The sequence below is a fragment of the Spodoptera frugiperda genome, chromosome 4, assembly GCF_023101765.2.
Source record: "Spodoptera frugiperda isolate SF20-4 chromosome 4, AGI-APGP_CSIRO_Sfru_2.0, whole genome shotgun sequence".
Classification (NCBI taxonomy): domain Eukaryota; kingdom Metazoa; phylum Arthropoda; class Insecta; order Lepidoptera; family Noctuidae; genus Spodoptera; species Spodoptera frugiperda.
Genome location: NC_064215.1, coordinates 5711040 through 5731700, shown reverse-complemented (window position 1 = coordinate 5731700; position 20661 = coordinate 5711040). Strand labels below are relative to the sequence as shown.

The 20661-nt window shown below is 35.4% G+C and overlaps 2 protein-coding genes across 3 annotated transcripts in view; one reads left to right on the top strand and one right to left on the bottom strand.

Annotated features, from left to right (window-relative positions):
* The window catches only part of LOC118272636 (WW domain-binding protein 11), a 151259-nt gene that overhangs the window by 7652 nt on the left and 122946 nt on the right, over positions 1–20661 (bottom strand). For both annotated transcript variants that reach the window (XM_050693412.1, XM_050693413.1), the window contains exons 7-8: positions 2686–2853; positions 952–1017 (exon numbers count right to left, since the gene is read on the bottom strand). In XM_050693412.1, coding sequence (XP_050549369.1) covers positions 952–1017; positions 2686–2853 — 234 coding nt within the window. The remainder of the gene's footprint in view (positions 1–951; positions 1018–2685; positions 2854–20661) is intronic.
* Positions 6080–7011, top strand: LOC118272637 (uncharacterized). Its single transcript, XM_035589257.2, has one exon. It carries the CDS (start codon positions 6284–6286, stop codon positions 6725–6727), a length of 444 nt encoding a protein of 147 aa, XP_035445150.1. The 5' UTR covers positions 6080–6283; the 3' UTR covers positions 6728–7011.

The window sequence follows — 20661 nt, the reverse complement described above, 5'->3', positions numbered from 1 at the left end:
GATAATATATAAGCCTTATGTACCTCTATTTAATTGTATTGTGTATAAAATAAATAAATAATTCTTGAAGATATGTTTTCTTACTTAGATTGTGTTGAATCCTATCTAGCATATAATATACACATATATCCTATTTACCAACTTCCTACGTAATACTATACAGTTATAAATAATACAAAAACTAAAATCATCAATACCGCTAGGTACATGTTTCCAAAAGTTTTAACGGTAATAGCTTCTTCAGTATACATACACTAATACTTTCAAAATTGTTAGAAAACTTTATTAACACCTATGTGTACCTACCATGTTTTAAAAATACCTGCCAGTAGAATCTTAAATTACTACTTAAATATGATCATAAACATGTGCATAGCGATGTTGTGAGTAATATGCTAATTGGATAATTACAGAGGAAACAAATCAAATATCGATTAAAATTCTTAACAATCCTTAGTTTTACATACTATAATTACGTTATGAAAATCTCATATAAATTCTTGCAGTCAAAATCGTTCAACCCATATGTTTATTTATATATATTTAGGATATCTAATTGACGCAAATTGCATATATACATGTACAAAGTTGCCTGTTAATGATTTTATTTACTTTGTATAAACTATTATACATACATAGCTAATAAGTCAACGTACCTACATAACGTATTCCTTGTTCTAATAATAAGTACTTATATTATAATGTTTCAATAATAAACAAGGTATTGCAAGATATTTTAAAACTTTAACTCCACCTATAATGATAATAAAAAATGATTGATAGATAGATATAAAAATATATTCTGATTTTCCAATAACCTAGGTATTACATGTATTTAAAGGTGTATAAGTACGACCTGTAATGTAAATACCCCTACTTGAGAAATCATTGTTAGCACTTATTTTATAGTACATATAATATTTTAAGTTACATATTAGTGTAAAGAGTTACCTCTGGCTGGTCGAGCTCTTGAGTGGGAGCTGATTGGGGAACGAACTGGTGAAGAACGGTGGATTGCTGTAATAAAGGATAGCAAACATTAGTAACCATTCCTTATAACATGGTTTTAAACAACACAAACTAAAATTTCCTAAGATGAGGCACATTTTTAATTTTGGAAATTATGAAACGATCAAATCATTTTCCGCCCATATTAGGTAAATGTTAGATGTTGCACATCTATATTTAGACATTATGAAACGAAGAAATCATTTTTGCCCATATTTGGTAAATGTTCGATGTGCAAAGGAGGAAAATCCTTTTTACCTGAATTCTGTTTTTTTACCTGAACTACATGCTTAGTCACAATCGCTGACACAAACAAAGAACTTTGTTTTGTCTAAGTGATCTTTTCACTCAGACAAAACAAAGTTCTTTAACCTCTCTATATATAACCAACACGTCAATAATATTAATGTAAGGTTACAATTCACTCTACTGCGCATTAAATATTCTTTTCAATCCTTGTTTTAAATTCTTTATTTTCTGCACTTGTAGATAGGTATTATTTAAACAATACCTACCAGTTCCACCTATATGAATTTATATTACATTTCGTTAAAACTTCGAGACCACTTTAAACACAAATATTTCCTCTAGGAAACTTTAAAGGAATTAATCATAGATAATAAATAATCACAATTAATGGCTTATTTTTTAAAAAATCACTATCCGCAATTAGGAAATATAAATATTTATTGGTATAGAATAAATACCAGTTCCTATACTTATTTATGTAAAGTTACGATGTGTTTTGTTCGCCATAACAGACCTGACATATTTATTGTTACATAATTACGATTCTTATCGTGATGCTTGAGTTTATTCGAATGGTTCTATGTTGTTGGCAAGTGCCATTATCGAGCCACGTCGGTACATACATAATGATACATTTAAGCTTCCGTGTAACATCATCTCAATACTCATTACTGAACTTGTAAATTGCTCACTAACGGACTCATTTTTTGTAAGCTCTTAAGTAGAAGTCTTTGACACCGAATTACTTATTGAATTAACATAGCGAGCTCGATAGTAAGTATGGTAAAAACTATTACTTATTTTATTTGCCCGAAGAAACGATCTAGAATTAAATAATGTGATAAGTATTAAAATTTAATTTAAAGTAAAGCTGTACGTGCTGAGACAGATAAAATCCTTAATTGCTTTGTAATTACAGATACAAATATCAAGTTACGAATTCATTATCAATGTATAACTGTGCAGTTACTGTTATAGCAAAAACTGTCGCTTTAGAACAAAAGTTAATATTTACTTAGCGTTCACAATGATGATTGCTGTCGGTCTTTTAATTTTTAATTAACCGTTTTGATTTGCAACTCCATTCTTTGTTTATGTTGCCATTTGTACCGAATACAAAATTTGTTTAACTGTAGCTAGTCTGGTGTTTCGTCGAGCAAACATAGCCTATGTTTATTTTGCAGTCACAGTGTACGGTACACACTTTTCACTGGACATTCAGTTAATTGTTTTTAATACAATACTGCTGCGCAATGAAAGGCAGCTGGCCCTTTTTTAATTTACTTACTACTACATTTTAACATTTTGTTGCAAGCTAAGCGATGAATGTATTGAGCGAGTAGACCTTCTTTTTGTTCAATCACATTATTAAAACAATAAGTAATCATCACAAAAACGATTCCTCCAGCTAATAATGTAGCTACTTACTTCGTTCTGGTCATGGCCCTGTGGTGGGGGTGGGGGAGGTGCGAAGGGTCCCATGGTCTCTGGTGGTGGTGGCATGTTGTGGGGCGCGGGGATGGCGATCACACGCTGGACATGGATGCGCATCTCACGGGGTCCACCCATTTGCTCCTCAGAAGAGTCCCAAGGCATCTAAACAAAAACAAAACAGAATCTCGTAAAACGAACTTGTCTCAATTCAAATACACTTATTTTAAAATGATTATCCCATTGAACTCGATGACGTTGCTGGCTGCTGCATATTTTATGAGACCTCTAAATATAACCTCGACGAATGTCCTCTCATAATAGAGTCACCTAATAAAACCGTAGCAAGTTATCTCTGATAAGTGCATTAGCATTGTAATATCAAATTATCGGGAACAAAGGAAAATGGAGGCACGATCGTGCCGGTTATGAATAATGCATGTTCATTGCGCAAACGCAGCGGGAGCGTCACATCTCGGAGAGATAAACACGGGCGATCAGGAAGCAATGACCGCTGACACCCGAGGACGCGCGCGACGCGGCCCGCACTCCGAGTTGACCGAGCCCAGCCCCGAAGCGCGCCACGCGAAACAAAGCCGACGAACTCTTCGCAGCACGCCTCACACACATCCATGTCTCAAAAATATTTTACATCCCACTCTCAAAAATCGGCTTTCAAAACAAGACATTGTCAAGATAAAATATTGTAGACCTTGGCCTATGTAAGTTCAAATATTCTGATATTAAATATATGCAAAAATGAAACATGAACTATGATCCGGTACCTCTCCATCTATTCAAACTTACAAGCTAAATGTTAGATCAACAAAGGATCGAGCGAAGCAAAAACACAACTATTATGTGGACAAAGGAGCTCATCGTACATTGAATTAGGATAACGAATATTAATATTCTAATGATGATGCCGCCTGATGCGGAACGAAACAAAAACACGGAAGCAGCGACGAGCACAGTTTTGTCCATTCATCCTTGTGGCTGGCTCACGGGCTGGCTCCTCACTCTTTGTGCGGAGAGGAGACGAACTATGATTGTAACCATTGTCAGATGTGTAATTGATCACAGAAAACCGGGACCGACCGCTTCGTTTATCAAACGTGATTGAATTAATTAACGTCATTAATGTAGCTGACGGATTAATTTAAAACTGGCTCTAGCTAACATCTTCGTCTGTATAAGGTCCATAACACATATGGAGTTGTGGTTTTATTTTTTACTATAACATTTAATTATTCTCATGTGTCGAAGTATTGCGCAGTTATTGCTAGAAAGACGCCGCCTGTCTCACTACTAGGACGAAAAAATAGGTATCTAATAGATCTGAATATTAGGTAATAATAAAATAATGGATGGACAAAAACTGCTGATGCTACGATAAACATTGTAATTTGTAATTCAAAGTCTACCTATTGTGAATATGTTATAGAAACAATTTGTAAATGTCACCTATGTAATTAAATCAACGCATCATAGAATTGGGCAATGCGAAGTCGTTATATCAAGATTTTTTTAAGGCAACTGATAACGCAATCCGTCGATAAGGCTCGGTCCGCAGCTCCTTGCCTTGGCTACTTCCACTCCTTTCGATCCACATTCACGACCGCCTATCTGCACGTTAACTATACTTCCGTTTATAATTAAACGATTTCCGTCCTAACCACCGAAACCTGTTCACTCACACATTACCATTTTATATACTTATATATAGAACTTATTACATTAATACTAAAAATATGATAATCAAGTCCACTCGTTGTACTTGCGCAGTCAATATTTATTATTTGTTTATATCTGAGACACGTTTTGTTTGTTCTGGGCATTAATGGGAAGTGTATCATTTAAATTATTTACATTTAATCCGTCCTGTTTCTATGTTTTACGGAAATAGTTTTATCGACGTTGTTGAGACGAAAATAAAAAGCGAAGAGCTGTGAATATGGAAAGTATGTAATTGGTAGACAGTGAGCTTTTATACGTATACGATATCAATCAATTAGCATAATGATTTAGAGAGCATATATTTGAATAAAGTGGTGATAAAGACACAAGGCAGACTGACCACTTTCGTCCGCACAGTTCAAGTGAGATGTGCATATTAAAGATTTCCCGCAAGCCGTGGAAAACATATTCTTACCGTAAGTATGTTTACATTATCACGTTTTATCTTTATTCATTTGGCTAACTGAGTGTTATGTAATCACCGGACCAAGACATATCTCGGAAGGCCGCCAGCTTGCTCTGTATTTCCTGTACATATGTACACACAATATATTACACTCCTACTATAGTCTCTACACTCATACGTTTTGGAGACGACCTCGCGTGTTCAGTTCCGGATGCTTTCTATTTGAATTATTGCTGTAATTAATTGTTTAATAGTAAATACTACCGAATAAGGATGAAGAAACCAGAAGTTCATAAATATTTCATTCATAGGAAGGACATTTGAATAAAATTTCAAAATCGATCGATTGAATTAAATCTAAGGTGATATTATTATGTTTAAGTCTCGACGTGTGTAAAGTTTTCTAAACATGTTCGTGTGAGAAGTGGAGCTATTCATATTTGATCCAGAGACTAGCAGTGCATTAACTGTAGGAAAGGAACGTGCTTTTTATCAACTACTCAACAACAATGCAATCAATGGTCATTATCGTAGAGTAAAGAGCACTGGAGTAGCAACTGGTTTGCAGCAATGTGCGAGCGACATTTTATAATACGTCTTTTTTGTTTTAAATCGCGTAGTCTTCGTACAATCGGATGTTCAATCTTCATTATGCAACTTCCTCATTACTGTAGATTGACAGCTATACAATAACAGGTTATCAGGCAAGGACATTGTTTAAAAGGCAACAAAATCATTCATAAGTCTCCAGCACGTAATAAGTACGCAATATACGAGAGAAGTAGACAAGCGCAAGACAAAGTACCTGTGTACCAGCGTTAAATGTTTACTAGCGGTTGCCGGTACATTATCCTTGAACAAATCGTGCTCTGTGTCTGTAAATGTGCAATTTGAGGTTATAATCACCACTGGACAAAAATTAAACATTTGAATGTTTTAGGCTCTACATTTAAATAAGTTACAAAATAAAATACTAAATCTCTATTTTATTCAAGAACAAAATTATAATTAACCTCCTTTTCTTTTGAATTCGGTACCTCCAAAGACTAATCAAGAACTAATTTGAACTAAATAAAATAGAATCACGATTGATATTGAATCGCATGATAACAATCATCATAAGTCTACCTCAAGTATGTAACGGTCGCCTTGTGCCGGTGAGAACAACATCACTTAATGTTGGTTAATGTAAGTGGAACAAGGTTCATGAGCGTTCGTAGTCACCGGTGCATCAAATTATACGAATAATTGCACCGCGGTTAAGGCGAGCAACCGACGCGGTCGTCTCCTGCGCGGACCACGGGCCCGGCAGCGCCCCGTCCGCAGCCGCCTGCATCTCCGTTACAACAACCAAGTTCAAGAGCATCTCGGGCATCACGATCACAAAAAATAAATAAGCACCTACACAAATTGGGCACGAATGGTATCGATCACTGGTAGGTATATATAAAAATGTGTAGTTCGAGCGCGGCTCATACACTCGACACACACCGCATCATGCACGCGTACCTCGCGCTTGTCATCGCGCTCGCGGCGCCCGCGCTCGCTGCCCCCGAGACCGACCGCCTCAACTACAAGAGGGAAATACTGTCCCGCGGGTACTCTGGTCTCAACGTGGACTCCCTCGTGCTCACAGATACACAGCTCAACGCGCACAAACACAGGGGAAAACTCATCACCAAGCCCAGACCTATTGAAGATGTAGCCGAAGACAATGTGTTGTTACAATCTAATGTGTTAAGTATAGTGAGACCAGCGAAACGCAATGTGGAAAGCCAAGTGAGTGATGCACTGGTTCGGCAGCGACGAGGGTACAACCTGGAGAACGTGAGGGTGCCGGCGCGGTACCCGTACCTCCCTGTGCCCACCTATAACCGTTTCCGGCGCTGGGGCTAGTGGCCGCCGCCGGGCGGGTGCTCGCCTCCACCAAATGTCAAGGCTGCGCAGACCGCGCGCGCATCCCCCGCGCATGGATGTGCGCACTCCAGATCAGACTGTACTTAAGTTTAATGTTATTTATATGAAGTGGCTGTGATCGAACGCTCAAGTTATGCCGTTACCTGAACGGTTAGAGGCAACGATTGACAGAGTTATAGATTTAATATGAACTGCACATCGATAGTGTTGTAAAAATTATGTAATAAGAACTATTAGATAATACACGATAATATTTAAAATTACTTTTCGTTTAACTGAAACTTGCTTCAAACTCAAAAGCAAAGCTCATAAGACGCTTATTAACATTAGTGAAATTTTATTCCATCTTCCAAATCCCCTTCGAAATATTTAGCAATTTTCCAAATTATATTTTTTCAATCCTTAAATATTCAAACAATAGTTTATAATAAAATGCATTTACCGTCGAATATTTTGAAACTGTGAGTTTCTTATTCAAATTGGCATACATGTGTCTGATAGAACAGTGATCATAGATTCACGTCGGTGAATTAATCTTGGAAGGTCACGTATTCGAAGAACTTTTTGTACTCATTCAATTGAAAACGTTTTATATAATTATATTTGAAACGTGTTACGCAGATATCTACGATACCTACAACATGATGGGGTACTAAGGTACCAATAGCACGACGAAGGCATCGCGTGTAAACACGAACAGTCTGGCACACAGATTATTACAGTAATTAGACCCTATCATTTAGTAATGGGAACAATGAAATATAATGTATGCGAGGTTAAAATGCAGTTGCTACAATCGGTGTCAGCCAGGCCTGTTCTTAGACGTTATACTTGATCGCTGTCTAGTTTCAGAGGACACGCATGAATTGTTACAATAACTACACGAACAATCGTTACTCAAACTGACTCGATTTGATATCATTAGTTTTGTTTGATTAACTTTACATGTCACTCCGGTGTAAATACAAATTCATACTTTCTAATCGAAACTTGTTTCTTTCTTTAAAATCAGATAAACTAATAAGAAAGTCGTGGCTACGACAAAGAATATTTCGTTTGTTTGTACCATCAGTACCATGAATAATCCCGCTCCTTTATAAAAGATCTCTCGACAATCCTTTTCTGATATCCTATTTCTCGAGATTAACTCCGTCTCTCCGACTTCTTGAAATAACGGTAACTATCATGAATCCTAACGACTTTAAACTTATTGGAGTTTAATAGTTACGTTCGATAAAGTTATTGAGCTCGAATAAGTCATCCGAACGCTTGTTATTCAGATACCGAACTTTAAAGAGATATATGCTGGGAATATTTTAAGATAAGATTATTAAGAAGTATTATACCCATACATGACGCGTAAAAACTCATAGACATACATCACAAATATTGCAAGAGAAAAAGAGATTTCGAAATCCAAAAATAACATAATCTTTTAAAATTCGCTCGTTAGTTTATAATCAATATTTTAACATAAAAACTCATCTAATGTATAGTGTTATAAAAAACAATAATGTTTATTATGCTAGCTCGTCTCAAAACTTGCCTAATCACTAACATTTCATTGGAATCGATGCGCGATGCGGCGACGTCGGTTCACCACGAAGTGAAGTCGATTTTCCCAGGTGGTGTAATTTGAAGGCATCAATTTTAATACAGTCTATTAACATTGAATACACGACTAAAACTGAATGTTTGTAGTTATTTTCTATAATAAAAATATACGATCGTACATAAAGTTCCTCATTAAATAACTGAGAACTCCAAGGTAATGTTTATCTTTTTAAAGTAAAATTCAAATCAGAGCCAGCTGGGTACTTCCGAATGTAAGTGCAGAGAACCTTGACGATAACCTCACGTAACTGGACTAAGAATATACTTCGTATTCATGAAAACTCTACCTGGGTATTCAGATATTTACAAGAATTTCACGTATCAAATCAGTGGAACGAACCGAAACAAAGAGATTAGGAAGCGACGACCGATCAGAATGTTAAGATTGTCATTATAGGTTGTTGAAGCAGTTGTAGCAGTTGGCAGCTAGTTGTCAAGGTGTCGGGTTGACGCCGACATGCACTCTGCGGGTTCCAGCACTCACTCTACTACCAAAGCACTTGGAACCCCCTTCAGCCTACAGCAGCGCCACCTACCCTCCCCACAACTCCTACACAATTACTGTCAGATACTTTCACTCAAGCGATCCAATAATAAAAACATCTAAATATTTTACGATGACAGATTTCAATATAAGTATTACGAGAAATCAGAATGTTTACTTAAGTTACGCTTCATTCGATTATATTATATTTTTGTGGTTTTGTATTGTCTTTCGATACGTTTGTATACGATCAGGTGCTCATAAATCAGTTAGAAATGTATTGACGTTGATAATATATGACGTTGATAATATATGACCTCTGAGTTTGTTTCGGCATTTCTTCTCAGAGTAAAAATGTAGTCGGATAGGAAATGCCGGCCTCATCTAGTTATTTAAGAGATTGACGTGTAAAAGTGTTATTTTATAACCTATTTGCAAAATAAATATCATTTATCATTTATCATTTATCATTTATAATACAACGTGCTGAAAATATAAAAATGTCTCACACAAAATTTAGCTATTTGGCCGTAGTAGGATCCTACATATTCTTTAATAATGACGTGGGATAAAATTATATTATTAACTTGGACACATATGTACATTGGATAAACAAGAACCCTCAGGCGAGCACGATGCGATTTCATAAGAAAGCGTACAACATGCCACATGTTAGCTGATGAATATAAAAATGTGGGTGCGGCCGGGAAAAGCTACATTTTACTTTTAAAATCAAGATGAAAAGAAAGTTTTGATAAAGGAGAGAGCACCAAAATATAACATCGTTTTATCAACAAATGACTCAAGAATTAAATAAATGGAAATGTTCCTAATGATTCTATTAATATCAGCTTTGTAATGACAGTATTTAATTCGAAGATTAAATAAAGGATCTGTGACATCTAAAACGTAGTATTTTAAACGTAGGAAATATAATTTCACAGGACTTTGATCTTCAAAGGTTTGTATAGAGGTGGAATTCCTTTTGATTGGTAAAGGAGCTGGTCATTGAATAGGTACTGAGATATTCCGAAACCGAGCTCTTAAATATTCAAATAAATCTTAGTTAGTCCGAATATTGGTAACAGTGTAAAACCTGTATACTAAGCCGAAATTATAATGTTGAATGTGGTTCGTGTTTCAAATATACGAAATACGTATATGACGCCCATATAAGATCTACAAAATTTAAATGCCCCATACGACACGACCTTCATTTACAGGAACATATTCTATGTTTATAAATATGCAAACGTTCCTCTCTTATGAAAGGACTTCAACGTTTCACACCGTTCAAAGATACAAACACACAACACAAAGGTGAATGCTTTTCACTTCGACAATTGTTAAGCTGTCAGACGTGTAAAAACGTCAGATACAGTTAGCTTTCTGTATGAGATGAACGATTTGTCGGATGGCCGACTGACACCTAATTATTGTCTTATGTAGGTACTCGCACGATCTAGTACCGCTATTCACCAGCTATACGAGCGGTACTTGGACTCCTTACCACTATTATATTTGTACAAGTATTCAGCACAAGACCCGGTTCTTGTGCACACAGCCTGTCTAAATAAAATTATTAATTATAGTTTTCGTACCTTAACCTAAAATGGTTAGTAAATAACTCATTACTTTCATTGCGAGCTGACCTCATTTGTGACCAGCTCTCATCTATCTCAGTTCGGTTATAATGAGGGCCTACAGCTCCTCCGCGCTATCTCAAAATGAATTTATTTTCTTCGTCGTAAACTTAATACATCTGAGAAAAACTTTACAGTAAAACCATCTCGTATTTTTAAGGATTTGTTAAAGCTTTAGTGGTATTTTATCGGCTTTCATAATATTATAATTTCTTACAAATCGTTCGCTTCAAAGTATTATGTTAGTAGTGTAATCCTCAAAGAAATCCATCTAATATAAAATGGATTGTATTTTCAGTTGCTTTCACGTACTATTTTAGGTCTTATTCACGACTTATACCTTCGAAAGGTACATCTTTTAGCGTACTCAAAGTATCTACTAACATTTGAATGTGTTTTAGATTAAAATACCTTTTAAGTAAAATTACAAATGTAAATAATGCGAAAGGTTTAGTATCGTTAAATGTATTTCAAATTTATTGTATTTTAGTTAATGCGATATAAAAGGCAATAAAAACATAGATATCTGGTGAAAGCATCGCAGCAGCGAGCGTCCGCGCGGTACGTGATCTTGTTATTGTGGTGCTGCTGACTACAGTACCTGTTATTTATATCTTTGACATCCTCGCGAGCAAACACATCGCATCTACAACTAATTATACAAAACCTTTTTACTTAACTCGTACTACGAAGGTAATGTTTTTGCTACTTATGTAATCGAATGTCACAAACAAAAACTCCTATATACCTACACAGAACTAAGTACCGAGAATAAATGAGTACACAATTTACATATAGACATAATGCATATAAACGCACATGGATCTGACCTAGCCAAGGCCTAACCCATTAATTTGAAAACTTATTGTAGATATAAAATAATATAAGCATAAATCAAAGTAAACTTAATCATGTATGAGTGATATCAACGTGGGTAGATGTTAGATATTGTAATTACCACGGGGATTGCTTGGAGCAGGAAGTGTGAAATAAATTCTTAACTGGTTAAAGATAACTGACATGTGTAGGAACTATTACGGACCGATGTGGCCACTAGGTGAAACTCAATTGTTTGATAGCGTGACAGACTGTCCGAACTACCTCTACACTAGATACATTTTCTGTTACGACATCGTATAGAATTTATTTTCCTTTTATTTCATTAACTGTCTTGTACGGACATCAGTTCGAGACAGCGCCTTAGTATATTATTCTAGTTGTCGTGTCATTACATGTACTGGTAGATGACATAAGTAATTTGTAGTGTCACAGTATGACATCTTCTCTATCTGTACCTAGTGTTACCATTTAGGGTGCCTGTCTCACACGTCATGTAATGAAGCCCTTTAGATCTGCAGTTACACACGTGTGGTCTACAAACATGCCACATAATGAGTAATCATGCAAATGTAAATATCTGGTTTACGACTATTATTGACTGCGATGTTTATCAAACCCAACAACTTAGAAATATGCAAAGCTATAATTACTCATGTACGAATAGTTAGCATACTGTACCAACTCATATTAAATGTATGTATGACTGACCTCAAGCAAGCCATGAAAGAACAAAGTTTTTCTGTATTATTACTTAACGCTCTGTTAACTGGAACTAATGAAAGGCTTAGCATCCAAATCGCTTTATGTAACACCCATCGTTAGCATAATAACACATCGACGTTAAAGCAGGTTTTATGTTGTTTATCATATATCTATACTTATATTTATAGCAGTTGTGATTCATCTCTCTTATCTAATTAATCTACCTGACGACGGAACATATTAACTAGAGACGAGTTGATTAATTAATCTACAAGCAAAAACTATAAAACTTTAACTACGAGCATATTATCGAGGCCTTCACCTTCAATCAATGATCAAAACTTAATTACAACGAGTGTCCCGCGAGCGCGAGCGTGTGGAGCGTGTGGAGCGGCGCGGCTGTCTCCCGTTTGTTTGTTGTGATCGGGAACGCTTACATTTATTTGTTTATGTTCGTGCACGCCTTCCCTTCGTGGCCAAACTCCAAATGTCTGTGTCCCCACTCCCCACCTTCGGCCGCGCCGCTCCTTGAGACACCCCCCAGCGACGAAGCGTCGAAGCGCCTGTCACCACGAGATGTCCTCGAGGGATGGGGTACAAACACACATTTGAACCCGCGTGACTTGAATCATTCCATTCATATCCTCACCCTTGTCCTTTGCGAAGTAAGATAAAGTGTCACATCACTCAAACTTTATTCCGAGTGTAGATAATTTGTACAGCAGTCGTGTATTGTGTTACCTCGTTACTAAAAAGTTTCAGCTCTAATTGTTCGAAGCTTAAGTCCTCTTAGTTGAAGTTAATCAAAAGTCAACCCTGAGTAAGACGCGATCTCAAGTTTATCATTTTGTAATTACTAAAACTTTTAACGTCTCTCGGCGTCATCCATTATTTTGAGTAATCTGACTAGCCGCTTACTTTATACTTATTTACAAGCTCTCGTCGTGCACCTGCTTTTCATTTTAATAATTTAACATTCGCTACGATTTGATCATTAGTTTTTTGTCTTCTATTGATTACATTCTTGTTATAAATTCTAATTATAGTGATTAAGAAAGTTGTTTACAGAATAAAATCAATGTTTATTTAACAAACAGAACTTTTAACGTGAAATGTTTCAAAGGACAACACCTACATTCTTCCGAGTCATTTATGTTTCTTTTTCAGTTTAACTTTCGGGAAACATCGCTGAAGTAAACAGGAAAAAACGATTATATGGAAACAGCAATGAGAATAAAGAAAATCGTTTGAGTGCCAACGTGCCCATTTTTCTACTAATACACCCCGAGGTGGAATTTTGCTCCGAGGTTACTTTTGCCTGTTATTGTATATAATAAAATTCTTACTCATATTAAAAATAACTCCCGCGTACATTTCACTACAAGAATAAAGTTATCATGTCTTGTTCCGCTTTCTTGTTAAAAAGATAATTTGAAAGTTACAACTCCCTATTAGTACCTACATACTATTACCGTACCTAGGTGCTCAGTAATAGGTACACACGCAACATTGGGCAATATAGTTGTGTTTGCTGATATAGTTTGATTTTTTAACTGCTGTGCTCAATAATGATAAATGAAAGGGCAAAACAAGTAAAGTGAGCCCGAAAACCGGAATGTTGGGGATTGCATAAGCACATGTGCACGCTGCAACCAGTGTCGGGGACTCGGGCCGATGACCGTGCGACCCTGATTTTTGCAAAAAATTCGGTTCATGTACAAGAACAAACTTTAGGATATTTTTAAAGAACCGCACATGGCTCGTGTAAATATTTATTCTTTACTTTACTTACGAAGTTTACACACCAGCTTAATGGTGTGGAAATGATTGATTGTAACTTGAAATATTTTGTTCTACACGGATAATTGAGCGAGGTTAAAAATAGTTAGACATTATAATGCGTCGGTGTCGCCCGAGAACACGTACAAATAATATTTTAGGTTTAAAAACACAATGAAGCGTTGGCAAACAAAGCTTAGAGCATCGCCCACACTAACTACTATACAAAACCCTCTTCAAGGGTGGCAGAAATAGACTCTCCTTTCATATTATCTTCAAACTCAATAAAATATTTAAACATAAACAGCAATATTATACATATATTAAACCGACTATTAGAACGCTGAACATGGACTATAATTGAGCAATTTGCATGAACATGATAAAAGAAAGTTGTTTACAACTTAATTATTGATAACTTTCTATGAACAACAAAATGCGTTGTATGAACATGTAGAAAACATATTTTATATTATAATGCATTATCTTATATTTGCTTTAGGTGGGGTGTCAACTTTGTAGACGTGAAGGTAGAATAGATAGGTGTACGGACAGTACACTTTTATCTTAGGAACGACACTGGTCAAGCTAGTTTTTGTTCAGTGCAACGACAAGTAGCCACCCTTTTAAAATACTTGTTTTTATTTTGTCACACACCGGACAGAGCGACCGGATAGAATGGGACCACGTTATGATGTACAGAACTCGGAACTAAGAATGATGAATTTATTGTGTGTACTCGTACTATTAAGTATTCTTTTTATTTGGAATAAAATCTAGGCTTCATAGTTACAACCCCAGCTAAAATGAAACTAACCACTTTGTAATAAATGCAAATGTACCAAGTTATTTTTACTTAAACTCGTCCTTGTGCGATGATTCCACAAGAAAATACGACAAACATACCGTTTATAGGAATTCTTACAAAAAACACTACCTTTTTGCTTCATTCGCTCCTGTGTATACATAAAACTTTGTATGTTATTCTTGGCTGTTTCACCATAATGGTGGGAAGCGGCCTGCGTCGGAGAGATATGTCACATTAGAATTTCAGAAAACAAAGAATGTACTAGTTTGTGTGATGTAAAGGACGAACTGGTCATAAAGTCCTGTGAATCTGTCTTTGTGGAACGCCATCAGATAAGCTGATGTTGTTGGCGGGCGCACTTTGTTGCTGCTATCTGCCACTAAGGGTTGCGGGCCAGATCGGGCGACGCACGCCACACTACCCTTTTATGCTCACACGGCCCGCTCTACGGTACATGGTTTTACACTTTGTGACATTACATTAGTCTTTTATAAAAACGTGAACTCTCTTAGAAGGTATTAAGGTAAGTTTGTGGTATACAAAAGCCCACGTCTATTACACACGACTACTACATGAGAGACAGCACGTTAATAGAAACGAATATTCATTAATTTATCTTCGTTGGGGACATAAAAAAAGAAAAAAACGAGCTTAAAAGATTTTAAAGGGAAAATATGTCCGCCAACGGAAAGCAGTCATAGAAACGTATCCGTGATAGGTAAGTAGGTAGTGTAACAAAAGGCATTTCTCTTTCACTTTACCGCGAGGGAAACAGACGCGTGGTCGGATCTCAAGGAAACTTTCTCTTTGCATAGATTTTCTACTTCTAAGGGACCGGGACGATGTTTCGCGGAAAACGTATTTTAAGAGCAGGGGAGGTAAATAGGCACTTGTATACGACGATATACAGTGTATTATTACATCGAGGAAATTGTAATGCGAATATTTTTATTTAATAAATTGTAAACTTCTGAAAATTGGGTGTAAGTACGTCTTAAGGAAAACAGACCCGTGATCGAACTTATACTGCTACTTAGATCACAAGTCAGTGTGCTTATCTCAGTAGTAGAACAGTAAGTGGCAAGTATTTAATAGGTGATCGTAATTCACATGTCCTCGACCACAATTCGCGTATTTTTGATACGATTACTGTCGATATAGTTCGCAAGCCTAACCACAAGTACCTCTCTACATATTAAGTAAATGTTAATACTATAGTATTATCCATTTAACATGCTTAGATACTGTTGAAATGCGTTCTAATTAGTAATATTCCCGGAGATGCGGATTGTCTAGTGGGTTACCGGGGCTCCGACTCCAAAAGTAGGATTAGGAACGGGGTGGTTTTTAGTCAGTAACAATCTGACATTCCCCTCTCAAAAAATAGTAGTAATATGAATTCCAACAATGATTACAGATATTTTAAAATGTATGCCTGATTAAAATAATCTTTATAGAACATACACATATGCCGCAGCTTTGTCTTGTCTACAGTTAATGAAACTTAAGTTGATAATGAAACCATGAAGTCTAGAAGTTGGAGTACTAGATTCAATCCGAGTCAAACAAAATATTATACATTTTAATTATTCCCTAATACTTACTAGTTGGATAACATAATCAGTGAAAATTACACCTCTACCTGTCCCTTGGGGAAAAGAGACGTGATTATATAGTTCCCTAATCTTATTGAGGCACGCGCGGCATTAGAAGCAAATATTCCTGCTGTTATTTATCACTTTATTAATGTACTGTAATTAATTATGACGTCATCTTACTTATATGACGTCGAATAATCACACGCACGAGTACCGAGTAAAGGTTTATTTGATCCACGAGTATTATCCTCGGTATTTTTTGTTTTTAAAAAGTCTCAGTAATAGTACAAAATCTAGTTCCTTGATAACAATAGGCTCACCTCGTAGTAGGCACATGTAACTTATAAGATAATTAAAGTAAAGTGGGCACTACATTAAGGTGTGAGTTTACGTCACGACATGTGACGTGAGAAGCTAGTACATAGTCCAATTGCGGTAAATACTGAAACCTATATACTATAATTAGAAATGAATTGATACGAGCGCCCATAGCGACCGACCGCAGCCATCTTTAGGGAATACCTCCGCACAAATCGATGTCTAGAAATAAATAATGACATACAAAGTTGGTTATGTGTTTCCTTATATGCATTGTATTTTTGTGAGGATATATTTAAATATTACCTCAATGATCGTTGCTAACAGCTGATAATTACAAGTTTTATTAAGAATTTTCCGGTGATTAGGACCTAAGACTAAAGTATTAAAGGATTGTATCATAAACTTTTTATTATCTTCAAGGAAAACAGGCATACACGTATTAGATTATCAGGTTTGGAGATCCCACCAATTAGTTTTCTTTAATAAATTTTAAAAGTATTGTCAGTCATAATTGCGTAGGAAATGCCAAATCCTTAATAACTTGTATTCTATCTTGTTTTAACTCAAAAAACAACAAGTGCCACAAATTGCCTTCAAAAACCGGAGATTATGTTACACTGTAGGTAAACAAAAACAAGACGGTGTACAAAATTGTTCCAATAAAATAATAAAACAGTATAAATTCCCTTCAATTTCATCAGAACAACGTTTAAATCCGTCGACATAATTGGCATCGAATAAAGCTGATTTAAAATGGATCTCAACGAGCAAAGCCTTCAGTCGAGTTGAGACGCACCTGATTACCTACCAAACAGACGGAAAACTGGGACCTTCTAAACAATTCATAAGTAAAGCAAGGTACAGAAAACTGATTAATGCACCATTTTCATTTATTTTTAATTTTTTCTGTTAATAACAGATGCTTCTTCTGTCTATAATAGTGCCTATGAGCAAGAAGTCATAATGAAATTTCAACGAGATAGTAATCACAATACCGACTGTCGTCAGTAACAACCCCACATTTCTAGAGTGAAATAAATAAATACCTCTAAGATTTTGGCAAACCGAATCATCACAATGTTATGTAAGGAATTAATGTGGAAATATTATAAGAAACTGAAACGTGCGTACTCGCGGCCCGCGTGAAATAACGAAGGATACGTCAAAAGTGATTCATCTCTGTTGCCAGAATAATTCTTTTCTCAGAACACGTGCCTCATCGAAATACCGCAGCTTTCACATAATGTTTGTTGTCAATAGAAAGTGTGAGAGGAGCCTCCAACAATCAAATGGAAACATGAAATTAATTTGTATTTATACTTTATATAAACAAAAAATCGATTCCCATTTTCGGCTTGTTTCTCTTAACATTATTTTATATACAATGTGTACCATATTAAGTTATCTCTATATAAAGACAAGATACATTAACCATTCTTTACCATAAATAGATACTCTGTTTAATATTTTTGCGGGAGAATAACAAACGCCTATCCATTCTCCCTCATAAACTTTCCTATTATGTTAGTAATAGGATAGTGAGATTACGTACCAACTCTTCTATCACATAATGGGCCAGTTATTAAATACTTAATGTTGTATTACGCAAAATATCACAGATCATTCAGTCGTCGGACATTGAATTCTTAAATATTTACGAATTCACTTTCCTATTATAAATATTTGAGAACTACTTTCCTTTGTTTTGAGATTTTATAACATTATTCATATCAAAATTCACATTAGATTCTATGATAATAGAAATGAGAATGAGACTTACAAAATATTTAACAACTATTATTCACACTTTAGATACATACCATGCCTAACTAATACTATATCTGTATACAATGTAGATATACCCATATAGACGTAAAACAAGTCCTAAATGTGATTGATAGACTCTATTCCATCTACTTCATTCCAAAAATTTTACGCCTCTAATATACGTAATGTACGTACAAATTTTTCAACTCCACACTTCTAAAGGGATAAGACTTTAATCATATGAAAATGATGTTACTTAGGAATAAACGTTTCTAGGTAAATATCTTTTTAGTTGTATACTATACGAGGAATATCGTATATTACTTATAGGTTTTACCTACATGTGACGTAGGTAGTCGTCCAGATTGTAAAATTGCAGGACTTCACTCGATTACATCACTCGCTCGGCGCACCGAGTGGCCGGCCTCATCATGTCGTTATCAAGTTAGACGCTAATCCGATTCTATCTACCCAACCAAATAATCGACTAACTTTTTAAATCGACTTCTTTTTAACTGATTGTATAAAATTTATTGTAGTTTTTTGTCTTTTATCTCTCAAGAGATGCATTGCAACAAATTAAAGTCTTTTAGATACCGATCGACAGTCAAAAACTACTTAGAGTCTAAAGTAGTTTCTATAACTATAATACATATATATTTTAAATTATTATGTATTATAGAGCCGGTATTGTGTTCTAAGCTTTGTATAAAGATAACAGATAGGTACAAGTATTAGTTGTTTCGTAATTGAATTTTTGAGTAGAACAAAATGGTATTTCTATTCGATCGATCTTATAGTGAATAATAACAATAGATTTTGTTCATAAAAAAGAGATCACTGACCAAGAGTAACCTCATCTCTTTCGTCTCTAAAGTTATGTTATATATACACATATATAAAAGAAGGATTATTAGATATAATACATTCGCAGTTTCGCACGTCCAATCTCCGCTAGGAACAAATATTTACATTCTCTAAGAGAGATAATTGACTATGGTTTATTGTGCATTTGTGCCTACAGATGTTTATGCATATGAATTAACTTATTAAATATAGTGTAATTATCTTTTTTACATGTAAGCAGATTTGTTTTCAACTTGTGTTGTGTAATAATTTAAACAATTTTACTCTACTGGTCGTTCTATAAGTAATATTCCTGACGACACGTAAAATATGGGATTGTAATCTAGCAATCCAGAATTACTTAAGCGGGACTTGGGTTGCCGAAGTGGGACACTACGTATTGTTTGGTGCACTATACTATATAAAGATAAGTTATTTTTAAGTAGCTACTTACTTGGAATCTTTTGAAATAACGTAATTAACTAGAAAATCCAAATAATCATCAATGTGAGGAAAAGGGACTTTAATGTTTTACCTTACTTCCCTAAAAGGATTTGTGGTAAGTGCTGACTTCTCTATAATCGTGTTTCATATGAATTTCAATGAACAGTTACGAAAATATATTCCTAAAATAGGTAACGTGATTAATTAATTAATTTTGTTATAATAAGTATTAAACAGAATTTAAAATAACCTTTCTTCGGATGCGTTGGCTATGACTATGACAATCATGTTATGACTATGACGTAATGTAATTATTATAGCGGTCATAACATATGACAGCCATAACAAATGGTCCCTCGGCGTCGCTCTTATTGTGCGGAAACACATCACTTTTATTGTTTAGCACTTGAAATGCTTTGTGGCCCGAATACATTACTTTAATGGACTTACCGAACATTATATTTGTACTTTACTCATTAAAGTGAGTGTGACCTCTCATTCCCTAAAAGGTAAGACAAAGTCTATTGAAAAAGCTCATAAGTATCCACAATTTAGTTGACGTACAACCAAAACAAATACAAAACATACCAAATTACAACATGATCAGCATTGCGCTAATGACCTTTTAAGTAACAAAAGAATCAACTTACTACAAGAGATCATTAAAAAAAACAGCCAGTGAATCGATCACATTATGTTTCCAAAAAACTTACATTTGTTAAACAAGAAGCTAAACATAGAAAAACGACGTTACAGGTAAAAAAGCTATATAATAGCATGTAGCCACGGGCATGAGGTAATCATGGCAACAACAAGATTGTTGGGTAGCAACTAAACCGCTGATATTGTACACACGAGTACACGAATCACCAATAACAATAGAAATCATTTGTCGGACGTCTCTCAAAGAAGTTCTCGTACAGACTCTTACGGAGCACAATAGCCTTAATTTCGCCGGTGTATTACAGCGGTCGGCGGTACACGACGTTTGAGAAGCGAACCATTAATTTGATGAATATCTTCCGTATACTACGTGCTACGTGGAGTAAGTACCGACTGAAAACTTT

What these genes read in the sequence shown, in the direction of transcription:
- LOC118272637 (XM_035589257.2), top strand. Translation starts at nt 6,284, where the DNA reads ATGTGTAGTTCGAGCGCGGCTCATACACTCGACACACACCGCATCATG.